Raw genomic sequence first — 22,359 nt, forward strand, 5'->3', positions numbered from 1 at the left:
TAATATTAGCTACACACGAGCATGCAATGTTAGACGAAAATGACAAACAAAAATTCGATTTTGATTTATAAAATTGACCTTCTATGTATACAAAAAGTGCATACCTTTCCTTATAGACATATCACTTAGCTCACTACTTTATTAATTATTATCTTTCATAATTTGACAACGACTAGTTAAATAAATGAAAAATGTTCGAATTTCCTCAAAAAACTGTTGCCTTGACAGCAACTTCAATTTTTCCATGTTTCATTTTCATTTTGTCATAAGAAAGCTCCAATAATATATGTACGTATTTATTAAAATTTCCAGTATTTATTTCCCCAAACTGTTATTTATTTTCAAATAATGTCTGACAAAATTTGACAACCATTCCATAAGTATGGTGCTGCACGGCTGCAATGAAGAACCATTTGCTTCCCAAAGTTAATTGTATATGAATAAAAATGTCACGTAGTTTATTTTATTTACATTTTATATTGACAATCCATATTAGATGAACAGTTTAATATCCTTATGCTTTTTGTCCATTCAAATATTCCAAAATATTCTCTGCATATTTTACCGTGTCCTGCAAAAGTGTAAAAACGTTAAATTTTATAGGCCATATTAAGCAAATATGTATGTAAATATTAACATTTTTCTATAAATGCATGAGAAAATGTATTATCTAATTTTGAAATGTATAATTAAAGGGCACCTATGAAAATTAAAAGCTTAAATCTTAAAAAACTTTTATAAGATATTCATGTGATTTTTTTTGTATAATGTTTGATTATTTTCCCAAATTAAAAAATTAATAATACTAACAAAAAATAAAATTACCTCACAATTATCCAACTCTTTATTTTTGGAAATTATTTGTTTAAGTACTGTCGTAACCTCCATTTGTTTTTCTTTTGTAATGGCCCAGTTAGAATTCGATGAGAGCGATAGTAATGCCGAAAGCGTTGTTTCCAATTTGGAATCGAATCCATCGATATAGTTTATGTTTTCTAGTAGTACCTCAACGGCGTTATTCTTAATAAGGTCTTCTGCAAGTAACAAGAATTCTCACCCAATTAGTAAGTCCAATAAAACCATAGACGTGTAACTCAGAAAAATCAAGTTTTCCTGTATAATAGAAAATATACCTTTTATCGATTCGTTCTGGGATGCTAGGCTGGATATGAGAAATGCCGATTTAATGTAAACCTTTGTAATTGGTGATCTTAAGCAAGATACCAAAACTTGAATTCCATCAACTCGCAGAAACTCTTTTAGACCAGGCTCGAAGTTCCGAATCAATGAAGAGATAGCATAAATAGAACTGCGTGATAACTCTTCGTCAGGGTCGTTTAATTTTATGAGAAGTTGAGGAATGATATTTTCATTCAAAAAGTGGTTTTGACAATACGGATTATTTTGTGACATTTCTGCAATAATGTCGTTCGATAATGCTTGTAAATCCTTTTCTGAATCCTTTGTGTACCGCAATATTGTAGTTGTACCACCAAATTTTACAAAATTATTTGCCAAGTCAAGATCATCAATATAACTTCGTATAACATTTAAACTATCCAATCTTTCAGATTTGGTAGACGATTGATTTTCCAAAACGGCAACTGCTTTTTCAAATTCTTGAATAACATCGATGGTCATGGATTTCAGCGCATTTTGTAAGAATTCAGCACGCTGAAATTAATCAAATGCCAAACGTAAGTATAAGTTAGTAGCTATATGGATATGAAGAGTACGGGTAGAGTGAAAAAGGATCTATTCATCTAAAATCTTTTCACATCTATTCCATACAAAGTTTTAGGAATAAACAAATACAAAACTGTGCATATGAATGTGTAATATGGCATATTAATATGTACATGTGTAGGTATATACCGCCGATGTAACATTTACATATAATTAGCGGCTGGACTCTTATTCTATGGGTCCTCCCAATTAGTTGAATCTGAAATATTCCACATTTGTATATTGAACAGATCAATAGCGTCATCATGGAACCAACTAGAATCACTTCTTCTACATTAGTGGTTAGTTTCAACAAATGGAAGCTATACATGTACATACATACATACATACATATGTACATATGTAGAAAAACAAGCTCCACCGTATATACCTTCAACATGCTTCATTATTGAGTTCAGACTTATTGAAACAATGATATTACCTCTGGATCGACTTCGTGCACCGTCGCTTCTTCGCCATTAGTTTGTTCAACAGCATATCTTAGCAAACCCTGAAACAACATTTTCCCAAAGTAATAGCATGATATAATGAGAGGATTCTATGTACTTCATACCTGCAAATTTAATTTCCTTCTAGCCGGGTCCATGTTTTCCGTTCCACACGGCTTGCAACAAGTAATAAAAACTAAAGCCGCATTAGAGAAGAGAGAGCAATATGTTTCTCTATTACCCTCACGCATTTTACTGCATATTTATACGACTCACGCACATCTCTAAGCTATGTTAAATATACTAAATTGTGTTATAAAAATACCAGGGGTATTCCTGCAACTGATTTTATTTCTCCTAGATTAAGTGGACAGAACGACCATTTTAAAAAGTGGACAATAGGACTCCGTTAAAAGAAGCTTTAAGACACAGGAATTGATTTCTTTATTACAATTTGTGTGTATTGTGTAAAGTTGATTGAGCAACTGTTCAACAAAATGTTTCGAAAATTAAATTGAGTTGCATGAACCCCATGATTAACACTACTAAATATGAGTAAAGTTTAAAAATATTTCCTTTATTTTTGAAATTGTTGCAGCTATAAATTTATAATAGATTAAATTTATCATAAGGATTGCCAAAAGTAATTTGTAAACCAACGGTACTGTGATTTTTTCGCCCATATTGTACAGTAGACTAATTTTATTCCGGTAAAAGATCAAAGTCGTCCCCAACATACACAATGGGTACATGTTCCTTATCAACATTTAACTCGTAAATGTAATCGGATAATTTATGCTGTTTTAAATAAATGTTCCAATCCATTAATTGGACAGCATGAAGGCTCTCTGCTTCATTATGATGTCGTAAAACCATTGCCTCCTAAAACGATTAAATACAATTTCACAATTAGTTATTCAATTTAAAGACAATTTTTGAATAGCCACAGGTTACATACTTTTATTTTTTCCCATTTGTCGTCTACGTCCTGTAACCAGCTGAGTAATAACCGCCCATTGAATCGACAACGGGCACTTTTCTCCTTTTCGTCCTGCTCCGGAGTAATCATGTTATAAACTTCATCATCTTTCAAGTATGTACAAACGGAATATGGTACAGTTTGACCTGATATATTTCTGGCCGCGTTTGAATGAACTCGAATTATTTCCTGTTCTACACTTAAACAGAGTCGATCCCGCTCAACCGTATGTCTTTCCATTAATTCTATTCTAGCTTTCTCTTGTTGTTCATAAATTCCATGCATCAACTTCGGAATAGCTTCCGGGATAGTAATTTCTGGTTTTACAGCATTTGAATTTAATAAATATGTCCTCTTCGTTAAAAGGTATTCGTTATAGCCTTGGGGAGGTCTTGGCTTAACTGGATACAAATGTTTCCATTTCTTTTCGATTTGCCTTCGGATATTCAAAAACATTTGAAAACCGTTTGTAAATGGATAGTCGTGCGGATGAGACTCTCCCGAATTAGTGGAGTCGGCGTTTGTGTTCATAGAAACGTTTGAATTTTTCATGTTGTCGTCGTTTGCGTTTTTCGGTCTTATTTTTCGCTTGCGTGGATGAAGATCAACATTTGAAGACGAATTTATTTCCTTAGAAGAGGAGGTTGACGAAGTAGAAGGGCTTGGTACATTGGGGATAGCTTCATGATCGAATTGCTGATTTGTTTGTAACGGGCTTGATGTCATATTGGTATAAGGCACCTTTGCGTCGGCAGCATCATTAGCGTGGTTTGAAGATGCCGGTGAAGGAGAGCTACTTTGCATTTGTGGCGATGAATTGTTAGAACTTCGCTCAGCACATGCGACCCCACTACGGTGGGAGCTGCGCAGGACTCTCAGATTCTTTTCATCATTAAACAGTTTTATATTTTTATCGTCAAGCACATTTGAACATACAACATTTACCTTGTGGGGGCTCTCGTGTGGACTAACACAATGATTCGATAGTACATTATCTACAGAATCACTATTTGAGCTGACGACATATGGCAACGCGGCGTTTCGTGAAGCGGCAATTTTAACATTCCCTGTTCCATCTATGGAACAGTTTTGTTGCGGAATGACAATTTTTAATGGTGGTACTTTGGGACCGCCGTTATACAAGCTATCATTACTCTTGTAATCTTCGCTTCCATCGGTTTCGTTTTCAACATCGACACACTTATTTAGCTCCACTAGTTCTTTGTCCGATGCAGCTGCATTAGTTTTATTGCCCGATGGCGAGCTTTTTGAGGCAACTAATTTCGAGTTCTTCTCAAACCTTGACGATAATTTTGAAGAACTGCTTTTTACATCCTTTAAATTATCCGAATCTTTTCGTTTTTTCTTTTTTATATCATCTCCTGTTTCTTCGTAGTCTTCTTCTATATCAGAATAGTTACGTTTTGAAGTCGTTGAGCTCTGCGTGGAATTTTGTTCCATGTGAGAATCTTTTTTAGTGTCTGCACTGGAATCATCTGGCACAGGTTTCTCCTTCACTTCAAGTCCTTCCTGTTGTTTTTCATTTGTATTGCTTTCCTCACTTTCTGTGTCTCCCTTTTTGTTATCGCTCTTTTTACTATACGGCCTGGTTGTATCTAATATTAAATAAAAAGAAATTTTAAATCTTCAAAAAACAGATCAATAATATAACAATTCCACCAAACTGAAAAGTAAGCGTCATTTAAACAAATCTATGGCAAAACTGCCGCCGAGCTTTGAAGGATAATCATTAATGGGGCTAATCCTGAACAAATATACATACATAGACATATGTACATAAGTAATTATTATGAACTACAAATTATAATCACTTACATACATACATATGTACATATGTATGTTCAGATTTACAAACGTTCTAAGCTGACGCAACCAATGTACGGCGAACACAAACATTGATGTTCAGTGACAAGATATCATGCAACTTAGCAAGCCTAAATACATACATACACACATGTATTTATGTATGTACATGTAATGGCAAACAAAAACACAATTATTCTCGGAGGTGCACTATACATACATGTGTTTTACCTGTTGAAGATGTAGTCATTTGGATTTTTGCAAGCAGCGCCATTTGTTGTCTCTCCGACATGGGCGTATTTGAGCTCGGCCTAGCGGGAGCGGGCGTGGCCCCTGTCGAATATCCTGTCCCTGTACCCTTAGGTCGTGGCGGTGGCATAATACACAGTTTTGAATAACAAAATAAAAAACATAAAATTTTCTCTTAGAATATGTATAGAATTTGCTTTTGTTGTAAAAATCGATATGCGATAACTTCATTGGTTCTGCAGCTGGCTTTTCTTTACCCGTGAAGCACCCTGTTCCTTTTTCACCACTTTGCAACTAGTTTATTTCAAAGAGCATAGTTGAAAGTTGCACAATATTGTGTATATTATTTTGACATAGTAAAGATATGTACATACATATGTATATAAAACCATATAACATAATTTTAAAAATGATAATCCAACGTGCATATTAGGATCGTGTTGACATACATTTGCAAATAAATGTATTTTACAGTACAGAAAAGTTAGCATATACATTTTATTTGGCATATCATAAATATTTATTAAACTCAATAAAACTATTGCATATGACCGTTCTGCGGCTGGTTGGATTTAGTTGATCTATAACTTTGAGAAATACAAAAATGAAATTTTCTGCTGCAGTTGCATTTGTTCGGTGAAATACCCGCACTGATTGCAATGTTTTATTCTAGTGTTCCAATCGGAATATTGTTCTTACCTTGACAAACATATGTTTTTGCGTGTTATTGTTATTATATTTTTCACGGATGTTACAACAAAATACGTAAACATTTAACGCCCAGAGGTACACGACAATGCTGAGGGACCTAATTACTTGGGTATTAAATACCTATCTTGGGAAGTATTTAGAAAATTTGAATTCCGCCCAGCTGTCCGTCGCATTGTTATCAGGTGCTGATATCATTTATGTAAATGGCAAATAGTTGAAAATAACATTATCGTTATTTTTAGGTGAAGTAGAGCTTGAAAATGTGCCAATTCGGAAGGACGCGTTGCGCTCATTTGGCCTACCGATTGAAGTTTCTGCCGGCAGTATTCGTAAAATTAAACTTCAAGTACCGGTGCGCCAGTTCACAACTTCTCCATGGTGCATCTCCGTGGAGGGCTTGTTCTGTGTTATATGTCCGAAGGATATTGAGAATTGGGATGACACCAAAGAAAAAGTAGTCGATCTGGAATACAAGCTCACAGTCTTGGATGCTGCTGAAGCCAAATGGCGGTCAGAGAAAGGCCAGCAAATCGAATCCTATTACTTCTCCTCCTACAATAGTTGGCTTAAATATGGAACTAATATGGCAACCAACATTATTGATAATATTGAACTTAAAATATCCGATGTCCACTTTCGATATGAAGATGCCGTGGATGTGGCCAACAGCCAAATTGCTGCGGGTATCAAAATCGGTTCATTAACTGCTCAGAGCTGTGATTGTAACTGGGTTGCTGGTGCAAATAGACAGGTTAATAACGAAAAAACCTATAAAATAGTTGAGCTGAATGATTTATCACTATACTGGGATATACTATATGAAGACATAAAATGTCAGAAATATTCAAATCAAGAACTTTTATCGAGTATGAGTACAACTTGCGAAATACGACCACACAAATTTATTATCAAGCCCATCAGTGCCACGGCTCGCTGGAAACGGGAAAAATGTCAACAATTAATTCTTTCAAAGGATAGACCCCGTGTGTCATGTGAAATCCTGGTACCCGAAGTTATCATTTCGTTATCCAATGTAAGTTTTTTTCATTCCTCATGTGCAAATATGTATTACTTATTTGGGAGCATCATTCGTAAAGTCTGCACTTATGTGGGCTGAGCTACGGGTTGAATATTTTGTATATTTGTGTTTAAAATCTCTAATATTTATAATATATCTGATTCCAGATACAACATGGTCAAATGCTGGACAAAATTGCCGGAATTCGGAAAATAAAAGAAATTCGAAATTACCGACTAAAGCGACCGGGCTTTACCATTCTAGAAGACCCAAAACTGTGGTGGAAATATGTTTTGGATTGTCACGGTATTACACTAAAAACTAGTGAGGAAAAATTTCTAACATTTCAAGAAAACCTACGATATATGCGGCTTTACCAAAAGCTCATACGTAATCCCAATGAAAATTTGACGAAAGATGAGAAGAGTTTCAAATCAATTTTTGAAAGCGATAGAAATGTAGCAGATTTGATAATTCTGCGCAGGATATGTTTTGAAAAAGTTTTCACAAAAGGACTATCCCTAAAATCTCATGATATAAAAGGGAAAGGCATGTTATTTCATTGGTTTCCAAACTGGATGGGATGGTACGGAAATAACTCCTCTCAAAACTCAGAACAAGACGAAGGTCTTAAAAATTTGGAAGATGACATTTTAGTAGCATTAGAAGATTCGCTGCAAAGTTCTTCAGATATAAAACGCGATGCAATCTTTGGATACTTTACTATCCAACTTTTAAATGGACGAGTAATTCTAAACTCTGAAAGTGAAGAAAACGGAAGCGAAATGCAAAACTATATGGAAATGCAATTTAAGAACTTTTCTTCGTTTCTTCAATTAAATCCACTATTAACATCCCATGCTATTGGAATATCTTTAGGGGAGATATGCTTGTTAGATAAAACAAACGAGGCTACCAAACATCCATTTTTAATAAAACCACAGTTAGACACTGCAACAATGGCAAAACAAGCTGATAATAAAAATACTCTGAAGAAAACATCTGTAGATGAACCTCTGTTTGAGCTACGATATGAAAACAACAATCAAATACAGTTTAGCCTAAACATCAAATCGAAAAGCTTGGATATCACATACAATACAGATGCAGTGCATTGGCTGTTAAACTTTTTCCACAAATCACAAAAAACCATTACTATACGGAAGAAGAATTCCGATATAAAGAAGAAAAACTTTATAAATAATTGGAATGAAATGTTTGTTGGGAATGAGGTCAGTATGTATATACATATATGCACATGGTTTTTGTCATAAAATTTTGTTTGTTATTGCTTACCTTTTTAGACATTAATACTAATTTTGTTTCTTTTTAAAGTCACATCGTAAAAGTTGGACATTTGAAATTGAAGTATTTGCACCTCGTATAATATTCTTGGAAAACTACAAGGTCAATAATTCGCTTATGATATTAATGGATTTCGGAAAGTTTCAAATGCTTAAAACAGATTTTCAAAATAAAGCTTCAACAATAAACTCAAAAGTAATAGATCCAATTGATGACCGGAGCGATGATGATGAAGCATTTATGACGCCATGCTCTACACCACCGGCATCAGAGAAAAGTGGATCAGAGTCGCCAACATTACATGAGAATTTGATTGACGAATTAGTTATCAATAAAGATACTCAACTTGAAACTGCACTACACAGGAAAATTTATAACAAATATACAATACATCTTACAGATTTGCAAGTTCTGGTTTGTAAATACCAGGAGAGATGGCAAGCGAGCCTAAAAAGTTCTTCAAATTTTCATTTAATCGATAAATTCAATATAACATTGGCGTTGGAACAACGAACCATGTTTACGTCTGACCCGGATTATCCGGCGTTTACACTAATCGGAACACTTCCGACTATTTTAATACATGGTAATGAAGAAAACATAAATAATTTCTTTGACATAATGCACCCAATTACATGTAGTACAGGACTTGTCAATAAATCAGATAACACTGAAGAAAATAAAGTTCATTTGGATGAGCAAACACAAAGTGAAAATAGTAGTGGTGAGAATCGCTTAGTAATACAGTTTGTAATTGGCCAAATGATTATTGAAATGCAGTCGAAAGAAAAAAGCATTGCGGAACTTCAAATTATTGGAGCTCGTGCTGGGCTAGTGAAAACATCAGAGGAAACAAATATTACAATGTCAGTTCATGGCTTACTCCTAGTTGATGCTATACAGTCTTTTGGTCCCGATTTTGAACTTTTGGTGGCAAGTCATCGACATGTTGGGTAAGTGTAAATTATAATGTATTATAATCTTAAAGAAGATAAATAATTTCTATTGTAATAAACGATTTGCAGAATGGACAGTTTTTCAGGAAGTCTAAAACATAGTACCGCCTGCTCACCGGTTACTCCTGGATCTCCGGATCATTTCATTTTCCAGCGCCCCACAAGTCCCCATATTATAAATAGTGCTGTTCAAAATATTCAAAAGGGTACGTACACATGCTATATAAATACATATAGAGTACAAATTTTAATAATAGAATTAGAAGCTATATTTTGAAGGGTTTTAAATTCATAAAGACATCTATACATATATAAATCTGTAAAACGTTTCTACATACAAAAAAGACTTTAATGAACTTATTTATTTATATTTTGAATATTTCAGGATTTGATGCGGAAGGCAATGACGATGGGGGTCTTAATGCTCTGATTACTATAGAAATCAAAATTGTTGCACCTAACGCTAACAATCCATTCTATCTCCAAACGACGAATATTGCCTTTAATAATTTGGATATAATTGGTATGATATGATAACAATACTATGATATGATATTTAAGCAATGTTTATTTCGATGATGACGTGTAGTAACGGATTAGGATTTACTGATTTAAAGTATTGACGTTTCTAATTACATATAAATGACGTGGTTAGGGTATTAGGAGAATCAACATAATTTGTCCGTTTCCAAAATTCAGATGTCTTTAGAAAATGAGTCCGACGGACATGTCTACTTCGATTTAAGAAACCATGTTACATAAATTTGCACAATCCTTAAATATAACTATCCGTTATATGTGGTTCTAGATACTAACAACCTCCGAACAATTTTGATCTAAAGCTTAACACTAAGCCTTTTTACCATGAATGTATAATAATGTTATTAGTTGGGTGACAATTTTATCCACAATTGAAATGTAGTTTTAGATATTGCCAAACGCTATTCTATAATTTGAAAATATAATATCAGTAGATTCGATAGGAACAATAATTTTATTTTAAAAAATATACCCTGAAAAGTTAAGTACTTTATTATTATAATGTTTCTGTCATGTTGTATAGAGGTCCTCGTCAGAGATAATGTCATCGTATTTTATAAGTATTTGGTCAAACCTTCGCTTTATAATAAATTTAAACCATTTACAAATTTTTTATTTTAGCCAACCAGGATACCATTCTTGAACTAATGGATTTTACAAAACGAACGATTTTAAATCAGAAAATTTTCCTGATGTCGAATAAAGGGGAAAACAAAGATATTGTTATTGCGCCAAAGGAATCTGAGGATGGCTTAAATTACGGTCATAATGAAATCGTTTTCGATTTTTTTCGATTAAATATTTTGATTTTATATACAATTAACCGCGAAAACTACACTATAGCTCGAAAAGTTGGAACTCTCACCATGAGTGAGGCAAAAATTTGTGCTTCCATCCAACCCGATGTATCCGTGAGGGGATCATTAGGAGGCATTCAGATTATTGATATTACACCGGAAGGCATTTGCCATCAAAGAATACTTGCTGTAGGCAAGAATCTAGAATCATCGAATTCAGAACTACACAGACAATCCATAATTGATCGCCTTTCTAATGAAATCTATTTCACAAACTTCGATGACCAAAAATATGAAGAAATGAACGCACTAAATTTTAAAATACAATGGTCGGATAGAGCGGCTCTAAAAGTACACGTTCGAATGGCCTCTGTATGGTATACTCATTGTCCCAGGTTCTTACAGGACTTGAATGTGTGTGTCACCCATTTTAAACGGAGCCTTCGGTGAGTAATGGGACTGAAGCATTTCTGGTAATTGTTCCAATTTATATATAATGCATTTCTATTGTTCTTCTTTTTAAGGCAATTTTTTACATCAATTGGGAACAAAGCAACTGATATGGCAAAAGAATTTGTACAACAAATAAAAGATGTGAATTATTATGCAAAACCAACACAACATCAGGAAGAGCAAAACAAACTTTCAGTATTTTCGTAAGTAAAAATATTATTTTTAAAGTTTTAAATTTGTTTTTCCTGGTACAGGCATGGATTTACGATGCCAAATTATGTTTTTTAACATATTCTGAGGGCTTGCATTTTGCGTATTCCCATTCAATTCTGTGCCTTCTTTTTAGTTGTCTGTTCACACGCATCGAAAATATTTTCCAAATTTGGTACACAGGATCTTTTAAGATATAAGAATGAGCAAACAGTACATAATACCTTACACATAACTACATGCGAGCTCCACTAAATCTAGTGGCAGCTATAAGTTATTTTTTAAATGCATCGTGCATTTTTTAATTAAAAAATTAAAAAAATCAAAATCTAACAGGTAGGCATAAATAAGCAGAAAGCAAATCAGCTGATAACGATTGCGAGTTTAATTTACCTTTTCGCTCGTGTATTGTAAAATATGACCAATAGGGGAATTATCATATTGTTCCGTTAGGTTCATGCACGCATCTTCATATCAGCTGACTTTTTGTTTACATTCATAATTTCAATTGCGACACCGTACCGTACTATTGGTTTCGTCACAGAAAACATTGCCGATCCAGGATTCAAAACCCTCACATAAGCAGGTTCACTTCAAAAATTGCATATTTATAATTTTGTGTATTGCAGGTTAGATGTAATTATAAACAGTCCGGTTATTATTCTCCCCGTTTCCAATGAAAGTACCGAAGTTCTTGTTGCGAATTTGGGAAAAATAAGTTGCTGTAATACCAATCATTACAACAACGTAAACCCCTTTTGTGGGGAATCTATCGAAACATATGATGTAGAGATAAGAAACATCAATTTATACTCATTGAACATAATGTCTGAGGTGGAGGATAGATCAATGACAATATATAAAGCGAAGGAAATGTACTCTTGCAAAAATGACGCTGTGCCTATATTGCATGACACAGCAATATCCTTAAAATTCTCGAGAGCATACAAGTGTGTATCCAACGATGAAAATCATGTTCAGACATTTTCCGTAAGTACGAATAAATACACTTTAATTTTTATTGTAGTTACTATACAGTTATTTTCTTCCGTTTAGGTGGAAGGAAGTATGGTAGAAACACTAAAAATTTCCTTGTTTCGAAAGCAATATGAACAACTAATTGACTCCATACAAAATGCTACTAATTTTTCATATGGAGTCGCACCGGGCGATGCGGTTCAAGATATATTGAGTAGCAGTACAACAAATTACAACAGCATAGATGCGAAAGAGAATAGTGTGGTGACAACGATACAATTCTCAGTGCCTGTTCTCGAAATAAACCTACAAAATGAACACCATGAGACGTTAATCAACATAATCTTCAAAGATTTTAAAGTAAACAACCAAATTAGAGGTAACGAAACAGATCTCGAAATCATTTTGAAATCGGTGCTCATGGAGGACTTAAAGTCCGAAATGACATCACCATTTCGAAGTATGGTTACGTCTATAAATCTTGAAAAGGGAGCTAAAACAAAAGAACAGACCTCGTCATCCTGTCCGGACTTGCCAAACCTCTTTAGCAAATACAAAAATATGTCTTTGTCAATGCCGTGCAATTTGAACGATTCTGTTAAGCTGAGCAGCTTCCATAAGGAATTGCAATCTGGATTTTATAAAAAAAACAAATTTAACGATCGGAAAAATGAGAACTTAGTTATCTACAAATCACACATTCAAAGCATTCCAAGAGCACAAGAAAATGGCCGAACTAAAACCGAAAAATTAAGTTCGATTGAGTTCAATTGCCTGAATTTGGCGATATGCGTCGATAGATGGTTTATGATTTTTGACTTTTTTGGGCTTGTTTCAAACACACGGAAAAATGAAGATTTTCAAGTAAAGCCACATATTTCACAAGAAAGTGAGTATTTGAACATTTTTAGTTAATAATTAAATAATATTTAATATACTCTCCTATAAAGGTACCAATGAGTTTTGCAGCAAGCTTAGAGTATCAATAAGATCTCTTAATTTTACACTGATACGAAACGAGTCACAGCTTTCAAGAGTGAATGTCTCCAACGCTACATTTATTATTTTCCAAGAAACAAATGTAAAGACTGTTGAAGGCTGCTTGGGATCTATTTCTCTTTACGACCTCACCAAATTTGGTCATATATATAAGCAGAAGTTTGTAACTAGTGGAACTGAAGCGGTCAACTTTGTTTATAAAAAGTAGGAAACTTACAGTTGATTATTATTGCTTATGTTTTAACAATTCTAATTCTTTTCCATAGAAAACTGTCGGAGCTGGAAGCATTACAAGCGTTGGATTCTGACTCGATATTACGAATAAATATGTCTTCGGTTCACTACGTACATACGAAACGTTTTGTGATTGAACTACATTTGTTTATTAAGGAGTTGCTGCAACTACAAACGGTAATTTGTCTGCGATGTTCCGAATAGTGTTCTCATTGATATGCTTAAACGTTTTTCAGCCTGTAATCAAAAAGTTGAAATTACAAAATGTGGACAGAGACCGAACATCACAGCCATCGAAAATAAAGTTGTCAATTCAAGCGGACTCGCCGCTAATAGTGTTACCAGCCAGCTATAACAGTAATTATGTATTAGTGGCAAACCTCGGGAAGTTTACACTAAAAAACCGCTTTCATTTTGCAAGCGATGAGTGCGTTATAAGTAAAAAAGGAGATGCTGCAAATATAACTGAGATTTTGGACGTTATGCACATCGATTTGGTCAACATAAATTTGTTCTCTGGCGAGCGCTGCACGGATATAACAAAATCTGGACAACATAATTCTGGGGAATGGATAGTTATTGCAAATATGGACATTGCTATACTTGGAAGGAAACTTTTCAATGAGTCTTGCTATCTTAAACTTCAGGTTGAACGTAATTTAAATACAAACTTTGATCGCGTCTGCCCAGATATAAGCGTTAAAGGAACATTTTCTAAATTGAACGGTATTCTTGATATTCAACAATATAAACTTATAAAGAGTTTTCTAAACAACAATTTGGGCGAGCAAATCGATGATGTTTATTACAACTACGCAAACAATCTTTGCCAATCAATTGAAAAATTGTCCGCACTGCAGCAATTTGCAAAGGAACAAGCGCGCTCCACGGTCCATAATTTGCTTTCAATAACAATATTACTAGAGGATGTGTCCATACTGCTCGTGTTAAATTCCACACCAAAGAAAAGCCTACAGCCATTAACGTGCATACATTTTATAAAATCATCTTTGGAAATAGATTCGTTCAGCGATGGATCACAAGACATAGACCTAATATCGAGCAATATACTTATAGTTGACGAAAGAACAGGGGGAGAAACAAAAAATGTCAATGTGTTTAGAAATATATTGCAACCCTCTAAAAAAGAAACGCTCTCCAACAATACTGTTCAAGCCGAAATTCATTGCAGGAAAAGACTAAATTCTAGCAAATACACCATAATGCTAAACAATATGAGAGTTATGGCAATTTTAAGGTTTCTGGAAGAATTCAAAAATTATATACAAGAGGAACCTCTGAATTCGGCCCCAATACAGTACTTAACAAGTCAAGTCATCAGCAAAAGTCGTAGTGATTTGGAGAACAGTTCTATAAATGAGTTTGTTATAAATATTACAGATTCTGAAATCATTTTCGTTGAACAATGCAGTCAGATGGATTCTAATGCAATCATACTGAAAAGTACCACCGTTATTTCATATAAGCCCAACAGTAATTCTCTACCATTGTCAATAAACATAAATCATTTGGAAATTTTCTCCTGCAGCCTGGATGCTGAAGATGAAAGTGCTTTATCAATAATAGATCCGTTTACTCTCAATATAGAGTTGCGAAACAATTGCTTGGGTGTATTTATCCACAAAAATTTAAATATACGATTATCATATGTAGACATGAAACTTTTCTCGCGAATGCTACAGTCAATACCCAGCCAAACAGCACAGTCGCAAACAAATTTATCAAAAACTAATTCGGATTTCGAAAAAATAGCACCACTCCTCGCAATGGGATTTGAAATAACAGATTGCTGGAGTGCAATGGAGCTTAACAATTGGAAATTAAATGAATCTGCTATCTGGCTATCCCAACAGAAACATAACACAAACCCAAATCCGGCGTTAGAGTTAAAAAATGCTTTATTAGATGCTAATTTGATATCTATATGCGTGATTGATGACTGCATGGATGCTGATGTGCCTTTACTTGAAATTTCTCTTTCAAAGATGCTACTTAAATACAAATTTAAAACCAAAAAAATTGAAAAGGATAACTCGAACACAACGTATTTGACGGAAGGCGATATTGAAACTGAAATGTCTATAAATTATTATAATAGACGGCTAAGTGGATGGGAGCCTGTTGCTGAGCTTTGGGAATGCACGGGAAAGTGGAAATATATCAAAACGTATACAGATAAAAAGAATATATTTGAAATAAATATAGACAGCAAACAGATATTGAAACTTAATATCACGTCGACACTAATTGAACTATTTAATATGGTGTTTAAAAATTGGACTAATGATTTCTCTGATAAAGAGAATAAAAATGCAGCTTTCAGACAGCGCACGCCCTTCATTCCATTTGCATTGCAAAATCTTACCGGTACTCCGTTGCTTTTTAAACCAATTTATGCACAACTAGGAGATATTGCATGTTTGGACACGCATCAGCAGGAACTTATTAAGAACTGGATTTCTGTACAGCCAAATGAAGTGAAAACCTTTGATTTCAGTCACAAAACTAAAATGAGGCATATAGATTCCCACCAACTGAATTTACATCAGATTTTAGTGCAAATTCACGGATGGACTCTAATTGGACCCATTTCCATCGACAAAGTAGGTGTTTTCTTTCGGGCTACTAATCTTGATGCACATTATGCGAAAAAGACACGCATTGTATTTGAAATATCTTTGATTGGATCTGCGCAGAAGCTTATTAAAGTAAGATCAGCATTAAGTGTAATCAACAAGCTGGATCGCGAAATCATCCTAAAAATGGTAGCGGTCAACGATCAATATGAAAGCACTTCGAATATTTGTGCGATTGGGTCCCAGGAGCAGCAATGCATACCTCTAAAATTTATCGATGCATCCTTATACATCAAGCATAATTTAAATAGAGACCAGTTGAAGAGTTCTAAAAATTTTGGAAACGAAGTTGAAGAAGTTGGCTTCAGTAATCATGAAATATCTTGGAAGCACTGTGGAAAGGACTATGTGCAAAATTTACAAATCTGCTACGATGTTAATAAGAGCATATTATATACATTAATGTATATGACCCGAGAAATCTATCTTGGCAAGGAACCAAATTTGCCGGGACACACTATTACCCTGCTACCACCTTTAAAGCTAAACAATATGCTGTGTTGTGATCTTATTTATGAGATCAATGGAAGCGCTTCGGGCAGAATAAGTTCTTCGGAAAGTGTTAACATATATAATGTAAATATCTCTGAATCATTTAACTTGAGCATTACATTGGATAATTTTCAACTATCAGGTCAACTGAAAGTCCCAATGAGTCATAATGGTATTGTTGAGCCAAAGCTAAAGTTAATTGATATTCAAAACAGAGAGCTTCATCTGCGCATATCCATTCAGTATTTCAAAGGCAAAGGAATGGAAATATACATAAGTGCCCCAGTGTGGATAATAAATAAAACCGGCCTTCCTCTTATTTATAAGCAAGAAGGAGCAAGCAACACCGCTTCAGGGCAATTCGATGAGCATGAGCGTGCACGTCAAGTTTCCCCGTTGATGTTTTCGTTCTCAGATCAAGAGGGATCCCCTGCCTTAGAAGTACGCCTGGGAAGCTCTTACGGTACCAATAATCTGGTAGGTGTACATTTATATTGCATTACTGTATATATCGGCTTGCTACAGACATAATACGTACCAAATTTTTTCAGTGGTGCAAAAGTTTTAGCATTCATAAGAATATAACACACAGAGAGCTGCGAGCGGAACATACAAATGGTTGTTATGCAATAGGCATTAGTGTGCGTCGAGGAAGAGGTATATATTCGTGTACCACTTTTGTAACGTTGTCTCCTCGTTTCCAATTGCATAACAAGAGTGGATACAAATTGGAGTTTGCCCAAAAATGTGATATTGCCAAATTAGTGAGTAGTCTACAAACACCTATACCATTCCATATTTAAATTGTTTATAACAATTGTAGGATATAAAGCCACACAATATTATATCAGCGCCCGTTGACTGCAATTTCCCCTTCCATTGGCCGAATTGGGATCGAGAACCATTAATTTGTGTGCGTATAGCCGATGTAGAGTTCTGCTGCTGGTCAAAGGGCATCCCCATTAACGAAGTGCAAAGCCTGTACATCAATGTGAGAAATGAATGGGGTGAAATGTTCTTCTTGCGATTGGAAGTTATTTCCAAAGGAGCTACATATGTTCTATTATTTACGGATGCCAGAAGCCTGCCCCCACCTATTAGAATTGATAACTGTTCCGAGGTAGTAATCACGTTTTTCCAAATGGGTTCCAAACCACATTGGCCGACACCAGTGCGCCCACAATCGTCGTTATCATATGTTATGGACGATCCCTTGGGGAATCAAACATTACTTATGGAAGCACCGGGTGGCAATACAATTGAGTTTCCCATTAATAAGACAAACACGATTAAAGGCTTAACATACTCAAACTTTATATATATAGCATTTCATAAGACATTTGATCAATTCAATTCTGATATCAAGAAGAATGAGTTGGTTTATCAGCAGTTGGTCTTGGGAGTTCGAGATAAGAAGGTTATTATTATGGAAAAGAACTCAGGAGACCGCTCTCAGCTGTGGCTGATGAATTCAAATGGTCAAATAGAACATGAAGGCTCATCTCCGCCATTTCCTTCAAATGAATCCAACTCTGTACGTATGGTGCTTGACTTGGAAAGACCACCTAATCCTACCCAGTTTACTAAGCTAGTCGTTAGAGCTCCTAATAAACAAAGGATCACAACACAAACATGGAGATTCGAAAACGGTCGCTTAATGTGTCACGCCAATATGTGCGTTCAGGTACGTCCAATAATTTATGTTTTATTTTTATGGATTTTTATGGCAATTATTTTGTACAGGCTTTTGGTGGTCTTATGGGACTAAAACCTAATGCTGAAGCGGGATTGGGGCGAATTGAATTACCAAATGCTGAAACGATACCAATTGAACAAAATGTTGTCGCACAAAAACTAAGACCTGGCTCAGGACAGCTTGAAGTATCAATGAAAATGGATGGGCCCATTTGCACGGTTCAAATATGTGATATTAAGTTAAAACTCAATGATATATGTTTAGCGCCTGATTTGTTATGGACACACGCCTCCCTAAACAACAGACAAATTGTTGACGAGGGGAAACAGCACGATCTATATGAGTATTTGGTAAGTCTTTAATTTCTGTTCTCATACATTACACCCCATGAAAAAAATACCTTTTATATTTTTTATATTTCTTGAAGGTATGCGTTGAGCTTCCCAAAGGTATTGGCGTATCAATCATTACCCGCAAACCTTGCGAGGAAATAATGTATATAAGTCTTGAAAACATATCTGCGGATATTATACATAGCAATGTAGAACAGTCGTTGGACTTAAAAATATCATATTTTCAAATAGATAACCAGCTGCTTGATGCTGTTACTCCAGTTTCGTTGCATAGCAGCAAGATAAGCAATAGCGATGCACAAAAGAATGCCATTGTACTTAAACTGAAAACATTGCCAAGTCCAAATAAGAGCGCCATTATTTTCAAATACCTAACGCTGGACATGAAGCCATGCATAGCGTATATGGAGGAAAGACTAATACTCAAAGTGGCTTCTTTTCTTGGATATGGCAAGTTCAATGTCAATAGCTCCAGCTTACATTTCCCCAATGAATTTAAGGATTTTGAAGAGAGAATGATGTTAAAAGATATGAAGAGATATTATTTTGAAAATTTCAGTATTGGATCGACGCAGGTACATATTTCTCTTCCCCATACCATATTTTTTGATACTAGTAATCATATTTTTCTGTGACAGGTTCGATTATCTGCTTTGACTTCATCAAAATTACCGCCGGAGCTGCAGGAAACCAAAAAAGCTTTGGGGCTCACTCTAATCAAATTTGAAGACGCATTGATCGAATTGGATAAGTTTTCGGACAAATATCACTTTGAAACAATGGATGTTTATCTAAGAGCCCTGAAGATACATTACGTAAACCAAATTAAATGGCACGCAGCATCAATACTGGGAAGTGTGGATTTCTTGGGAAACCCGTTGGGCTTCGCAAATGATCTGTCTGAAGGTGTATCCGGACTGATTTTTGAAGGGTCGGTGAAGAGTCTTGTAAAAAATGTAACGCATGGAATTTCAAATTCTACAGCAAAGTTAACGGAAACACTATCAGATAGCCTTGGGAGAGTTGTTTTAGACGATCACGATAACGAAACACGGCAGAGAATTCTGGAGCTACAATCAAATACCTCAAGCGGTCACCTGGCTGCCGGCATTAAGGGATTTGGCTTTGGTTTGCTTGGTGGTGTGACCAGCATTGTGCGACACACATACGATGGCGCTCAAGCTGATGGTGTTCCGGGGTTTCTTAGCGGTCTGGGCAAAGGATTGGTTGGTACCGTCACAAAACCCATTATTGGCGTGTTAGACTTGGCCTCCGAAACTGCCAGTGCTGTGCGTGAAACAAGCAGAGGTACCCATCGAAATTCGCCAGATCGTAAACGCCTACCCAGATGTGTAACTGGTGCTCCTGGCGGCCTATTGCCTTCATACTCCAGTCGACAAAGCAAAGGTCAACAATATTTGTACATTATAAACCGCAGAAATTTCGATGAGAAAATAATATCTTATGAGCCCAATTTATGGAGCGATAAAGAAGCGAGATTACGTCTTCTGGTTTCTACAGAATTTGTACGGGTATTTTCGTTATGTGATGGCAATCCCACCATAACTTTTGAAAGTCATCTTAGTGAAATTCTTTCTTGTCACCCTCTGATAACAAATTCTGGGACCACACCATCTACAAGTAAGATGCAGGCATCTTATTACATTGAAATTTCTACAAACTTGCCAAAGATTACTAGGCCGAGAATCCGCTGTCGAACTGAAGAAAGTGCCGAGACTGCGTCTAGATGTGTAAGTAATAATCAGTAGTGTTTAGATATGAATTTCACTAATACATATTTTTCCCAAATTATGTTTAGATAAATTACGCTAAAAGTGTCTTCGATGAACGCGAGCATTCGCTGTGACTTGTTTAAAAATGTATTCATTTGACTGGTAAAAATACATGGTGGTTTTGTATTGCAATTATTGAAATCGTATTTTTTAACGCAATTTCGTTGGAGCTTTCCGTATACACAGGTAGAAGACTTTATCAGTTAACTCAACATCATAGACATAATTTTTATTTATCTTATCAAAATCGTGTTTAATATACCTATTTTTTATTTTGATATATGATAAAAAAATAAAATAATTTTACATCATTTAATTTAGTCGCTGTCATTATCATTTAAAATTGATGACATTACTTCCGCCAGTTCTTCAGCTTTATCTAAGAATTCATCTCTGCTCAATCGTGTGCCATTGCGTAAGCTTTGAGCAGATATAAGCAGTTTTTCGAAATCAATCAATTGCTTTTCCAAATCTTCTGTATTACTGGAATTCCTTTGATGTGAGCCTGTAAAATTAAATATTTTATAAGAATTTGTAGTTTTATTTCAATTCATTTGTTTTCGAAATACTATTGTAAATTGTTCTTGAATTGAATATAAAGAAAAATTTTCAAATTATTACTTACACGCATTCGATTTGAGATTAACGTTTGACCAAACAAAATTTGACAGTCCTTCAATAACTTCTGTGTAATTATTTTTTGAATCACTTTCAGTTTCATCTTCGACATCGCCTTTTAGTGTTATAACATCAAATAAAAAATTTGTCTTTTCTTTTAGTTCTTGATATGATATTTCATTTTTGTCGCCAGTTAATGTGGTTGTTATTAGAAATCCAAGTTGTATTTCATTATTTTGAAAGAATGCGTTTATTTCGGGTAAGCATTTTAAAAACGATTTCTGTATAATTGGTAATGGATTAATGTTTCGTAATGTTTTCTTAACTGTATACTTACATCTTTGGGATCAAAATAAATGATTAAAGCTTCTGTTGACTTTAAAATATCCTGTGGGACAGTATCACATTTGCCTTCAAAAGGTATTAAATATATGCTATTGCTATAGTACTTAGTCTCAATACTGCATTTATAATAATGGACATTTAAAGCATCATGAGTACCGACCGTTGATTCTACAGGTTGTTTCAGTTCTATTAAAATATCTGAAAATAAGAATGCAAAAAATATTAGTAAGCAAAAACATTTAGCGTACTATTATCAGGAAATAGCTGATATCACATCTCTTTAAAACAGAACGACTAGATATTAAACAACATTCAAATATGAGGCGACGTATCTTTATGTAGATAGTTTGGATTAAGTGACAACTTCCACACACACACCTACTTATGCATGTATAGTATGTCCAATGTGCATATGTATGTATTGCATATGTATGAATGTAAACAACGCAAATTGATGGTCTTCATTGTGTTTATGTACGTAGAGTATTCTATTTGGTTTAAACAATGACAATCATTGAAAATCGATTAATAAAATTAAGCCTAGTTTCAAATACAATGATACACTGTAGCTGGTACAAAATTTAAGACTAGATTGGGTCGTTATATAGGCTTTGATATCCAGTGAGCTCAATGTAATTTCGTTACATAAAAAACATAACATCCATCAACGTACTTTTTGCAATTTCTATGGGTGTAACCTCTCCGTAGGATAAAATTAAAGTCGCCGGATTCATTTTTCCTTGTTTTCAATGATATACTTGTTAGTGATAGCACATTGTAGCAAAGTATGTAGATGAGCAAGTACTCGATACATATCGATAAAAAAGTCTTTTGGCGGCGATAGGTAGATACAATTTTTATGTAATAAAATTAATCTAAGCCGACTGAATTCTAAAGCCATATCAATAAAATTTTAAGCTAATAGAGAATAAGACAAAGGTTTTAATAATAAATAAAAAATTAGTTGCTGCAACTAGT

General features: G+C 34.7%; 4 protein-coding genes across 5 annotated transcripts; 1 reads left to right on the forward strand and 3 right to left on the reverse strand.

Moving 5' to 3' along the window:
- Positions 1-435: 435 nt before the first annotated feature.
- LOC115624716 (hsp70 nucleotide exchange factor FES1) lies at positions 436-2,373 on the reverse strand. The gene is made up of 5 exons (XM_030519539.1): positions 2,300-2,373; positions 2,168-2,236; positions 1,134-1,674; positions 826-1,034; positions 436-571 (listed from the first exon to the last, which is right to left on the reverse strand). The coding sequence occupies exons 1-5, from the start codon at positions 2,330-2,332 to the stop codon at positions 515-517; spliced, it is 909 nt and encodes a 302-aa protein (XP_030375399.1). The 5' UTR covers positions 2,333-2,373; the 3' UTR covers positions 436-514.
- Positions 2,374-2,730: 357 nt separating this feature from the next.
- Positions 2,731-5,466, reverse strand: LOC115624625 (ankyrin repeat domain-containing protein 12). 2 transcript variants are annotated; one of them, XM_030519379.1, is made up of 3 exons: positions 5,209-5,466; positions 3,133-4,769; positions 2,731-3,056 (listed from the first exon to the last, which is right to left on the reverse strand). In XM_030519379.1, the coding sequence occupies exons 1-3, from the start codon at positions 5,354-5,356 to the stop codon at positions 2,877-2,879; spliced, it is 1,965 nt and encodes a 654-aa protein (XP_030375239.1). In that variant the 5' UTR covers positions 5,357-5,466; the 3' UTR covers positions 2,731-2,876. The 2 variants fall into 2 exon arrangements, with proteins under 2 accessions (XP_030375239.1, XP_030375240.1); XM_030519380.1 differs by having other exon boundaries at positions 5,198-5,329.
- A 556-nt stretch (positions 5,467-6,022) lies between these two features.
- On the forward strand, positions 6,023-20,550 carry LOC115624592 (vacuolar protein sorting-associated protein 13D). Its single transcript, XM_030519330.1, has 19 exons — positions 6,023-6,119; positions 6,180-6,970; positions 7,123-8,187; positions 8,291-9,213; positions 9,286-9,422; positions 9,602-9,739; positions 10,378-10,999; positions 11,078-11,209; positions 11,846-12,206; positions 12,273-13,083; positions 13,145-13,397; positions 13,460-13,604; positions 13,664-17,053; positions 17,128-17,340; positions 17,400-18,260; positions 18,320-18,622; positions 18,700-19,200; positions 19,264-20,376; positions 20,445-20,550. The coding sequence occupies exons 1-19, from the start codon at positions 6,023-6,025 to the stop codon at positions 20,490-20,492; spliced, it is 11,904 nt and encodes a 3,967-aa protein (XP_030375190.1). The 3' UTR covers positions 20,493-20,550.
- Positions 20,551-20,665: 115 nt separating this feature from the next.
- On the reverse strand, positions 20,666-22,124 carry LOC115624591. Its single transcript, XM_030519329.1, has 4 exons — positions 22,055-22,124; positions 21,374-21,579; positions 21,044-21,317; positions 20,666-20,923 (listed from the first exon to the last, which is right to left on the reverse strand). The coding sequence occupies exons 1-4, from the start codon at positions 22,113-22,115 to the stop codon at positions 20,736-20,738; spliced, it is 729 nt and encodes a 242-aa protein (XP_030375189.1). The 5' UTR covers positions 22,116-22,124; the 3' UTR covers positions 20,666-20,735.
- Between the last annotated feature and the right edge of the window lie 235 nt (positions 22,125-22,359).

The sequence above is a fragment of the Scaptodrosophila lebanonensis genome, unplaced genomic scaffold (genome assembly GCF_003285725.1).
Source record: "Scaptodrosophila lebanonensis strain 11010-0011.00,11010-0021.00 unplaced genomic scaffold, SlebRS2 tig00000061-arrow-pilon, whole genome shotgun sequence".
Classification (NCBI taxonomy): domain Eukaryota; kingdom Metazoa; phylum Arthropoda; class Insecta; order Diptera; family Drosophilidae; genus Scaptodrosophila; species Scaptodrosophila lebanonensis.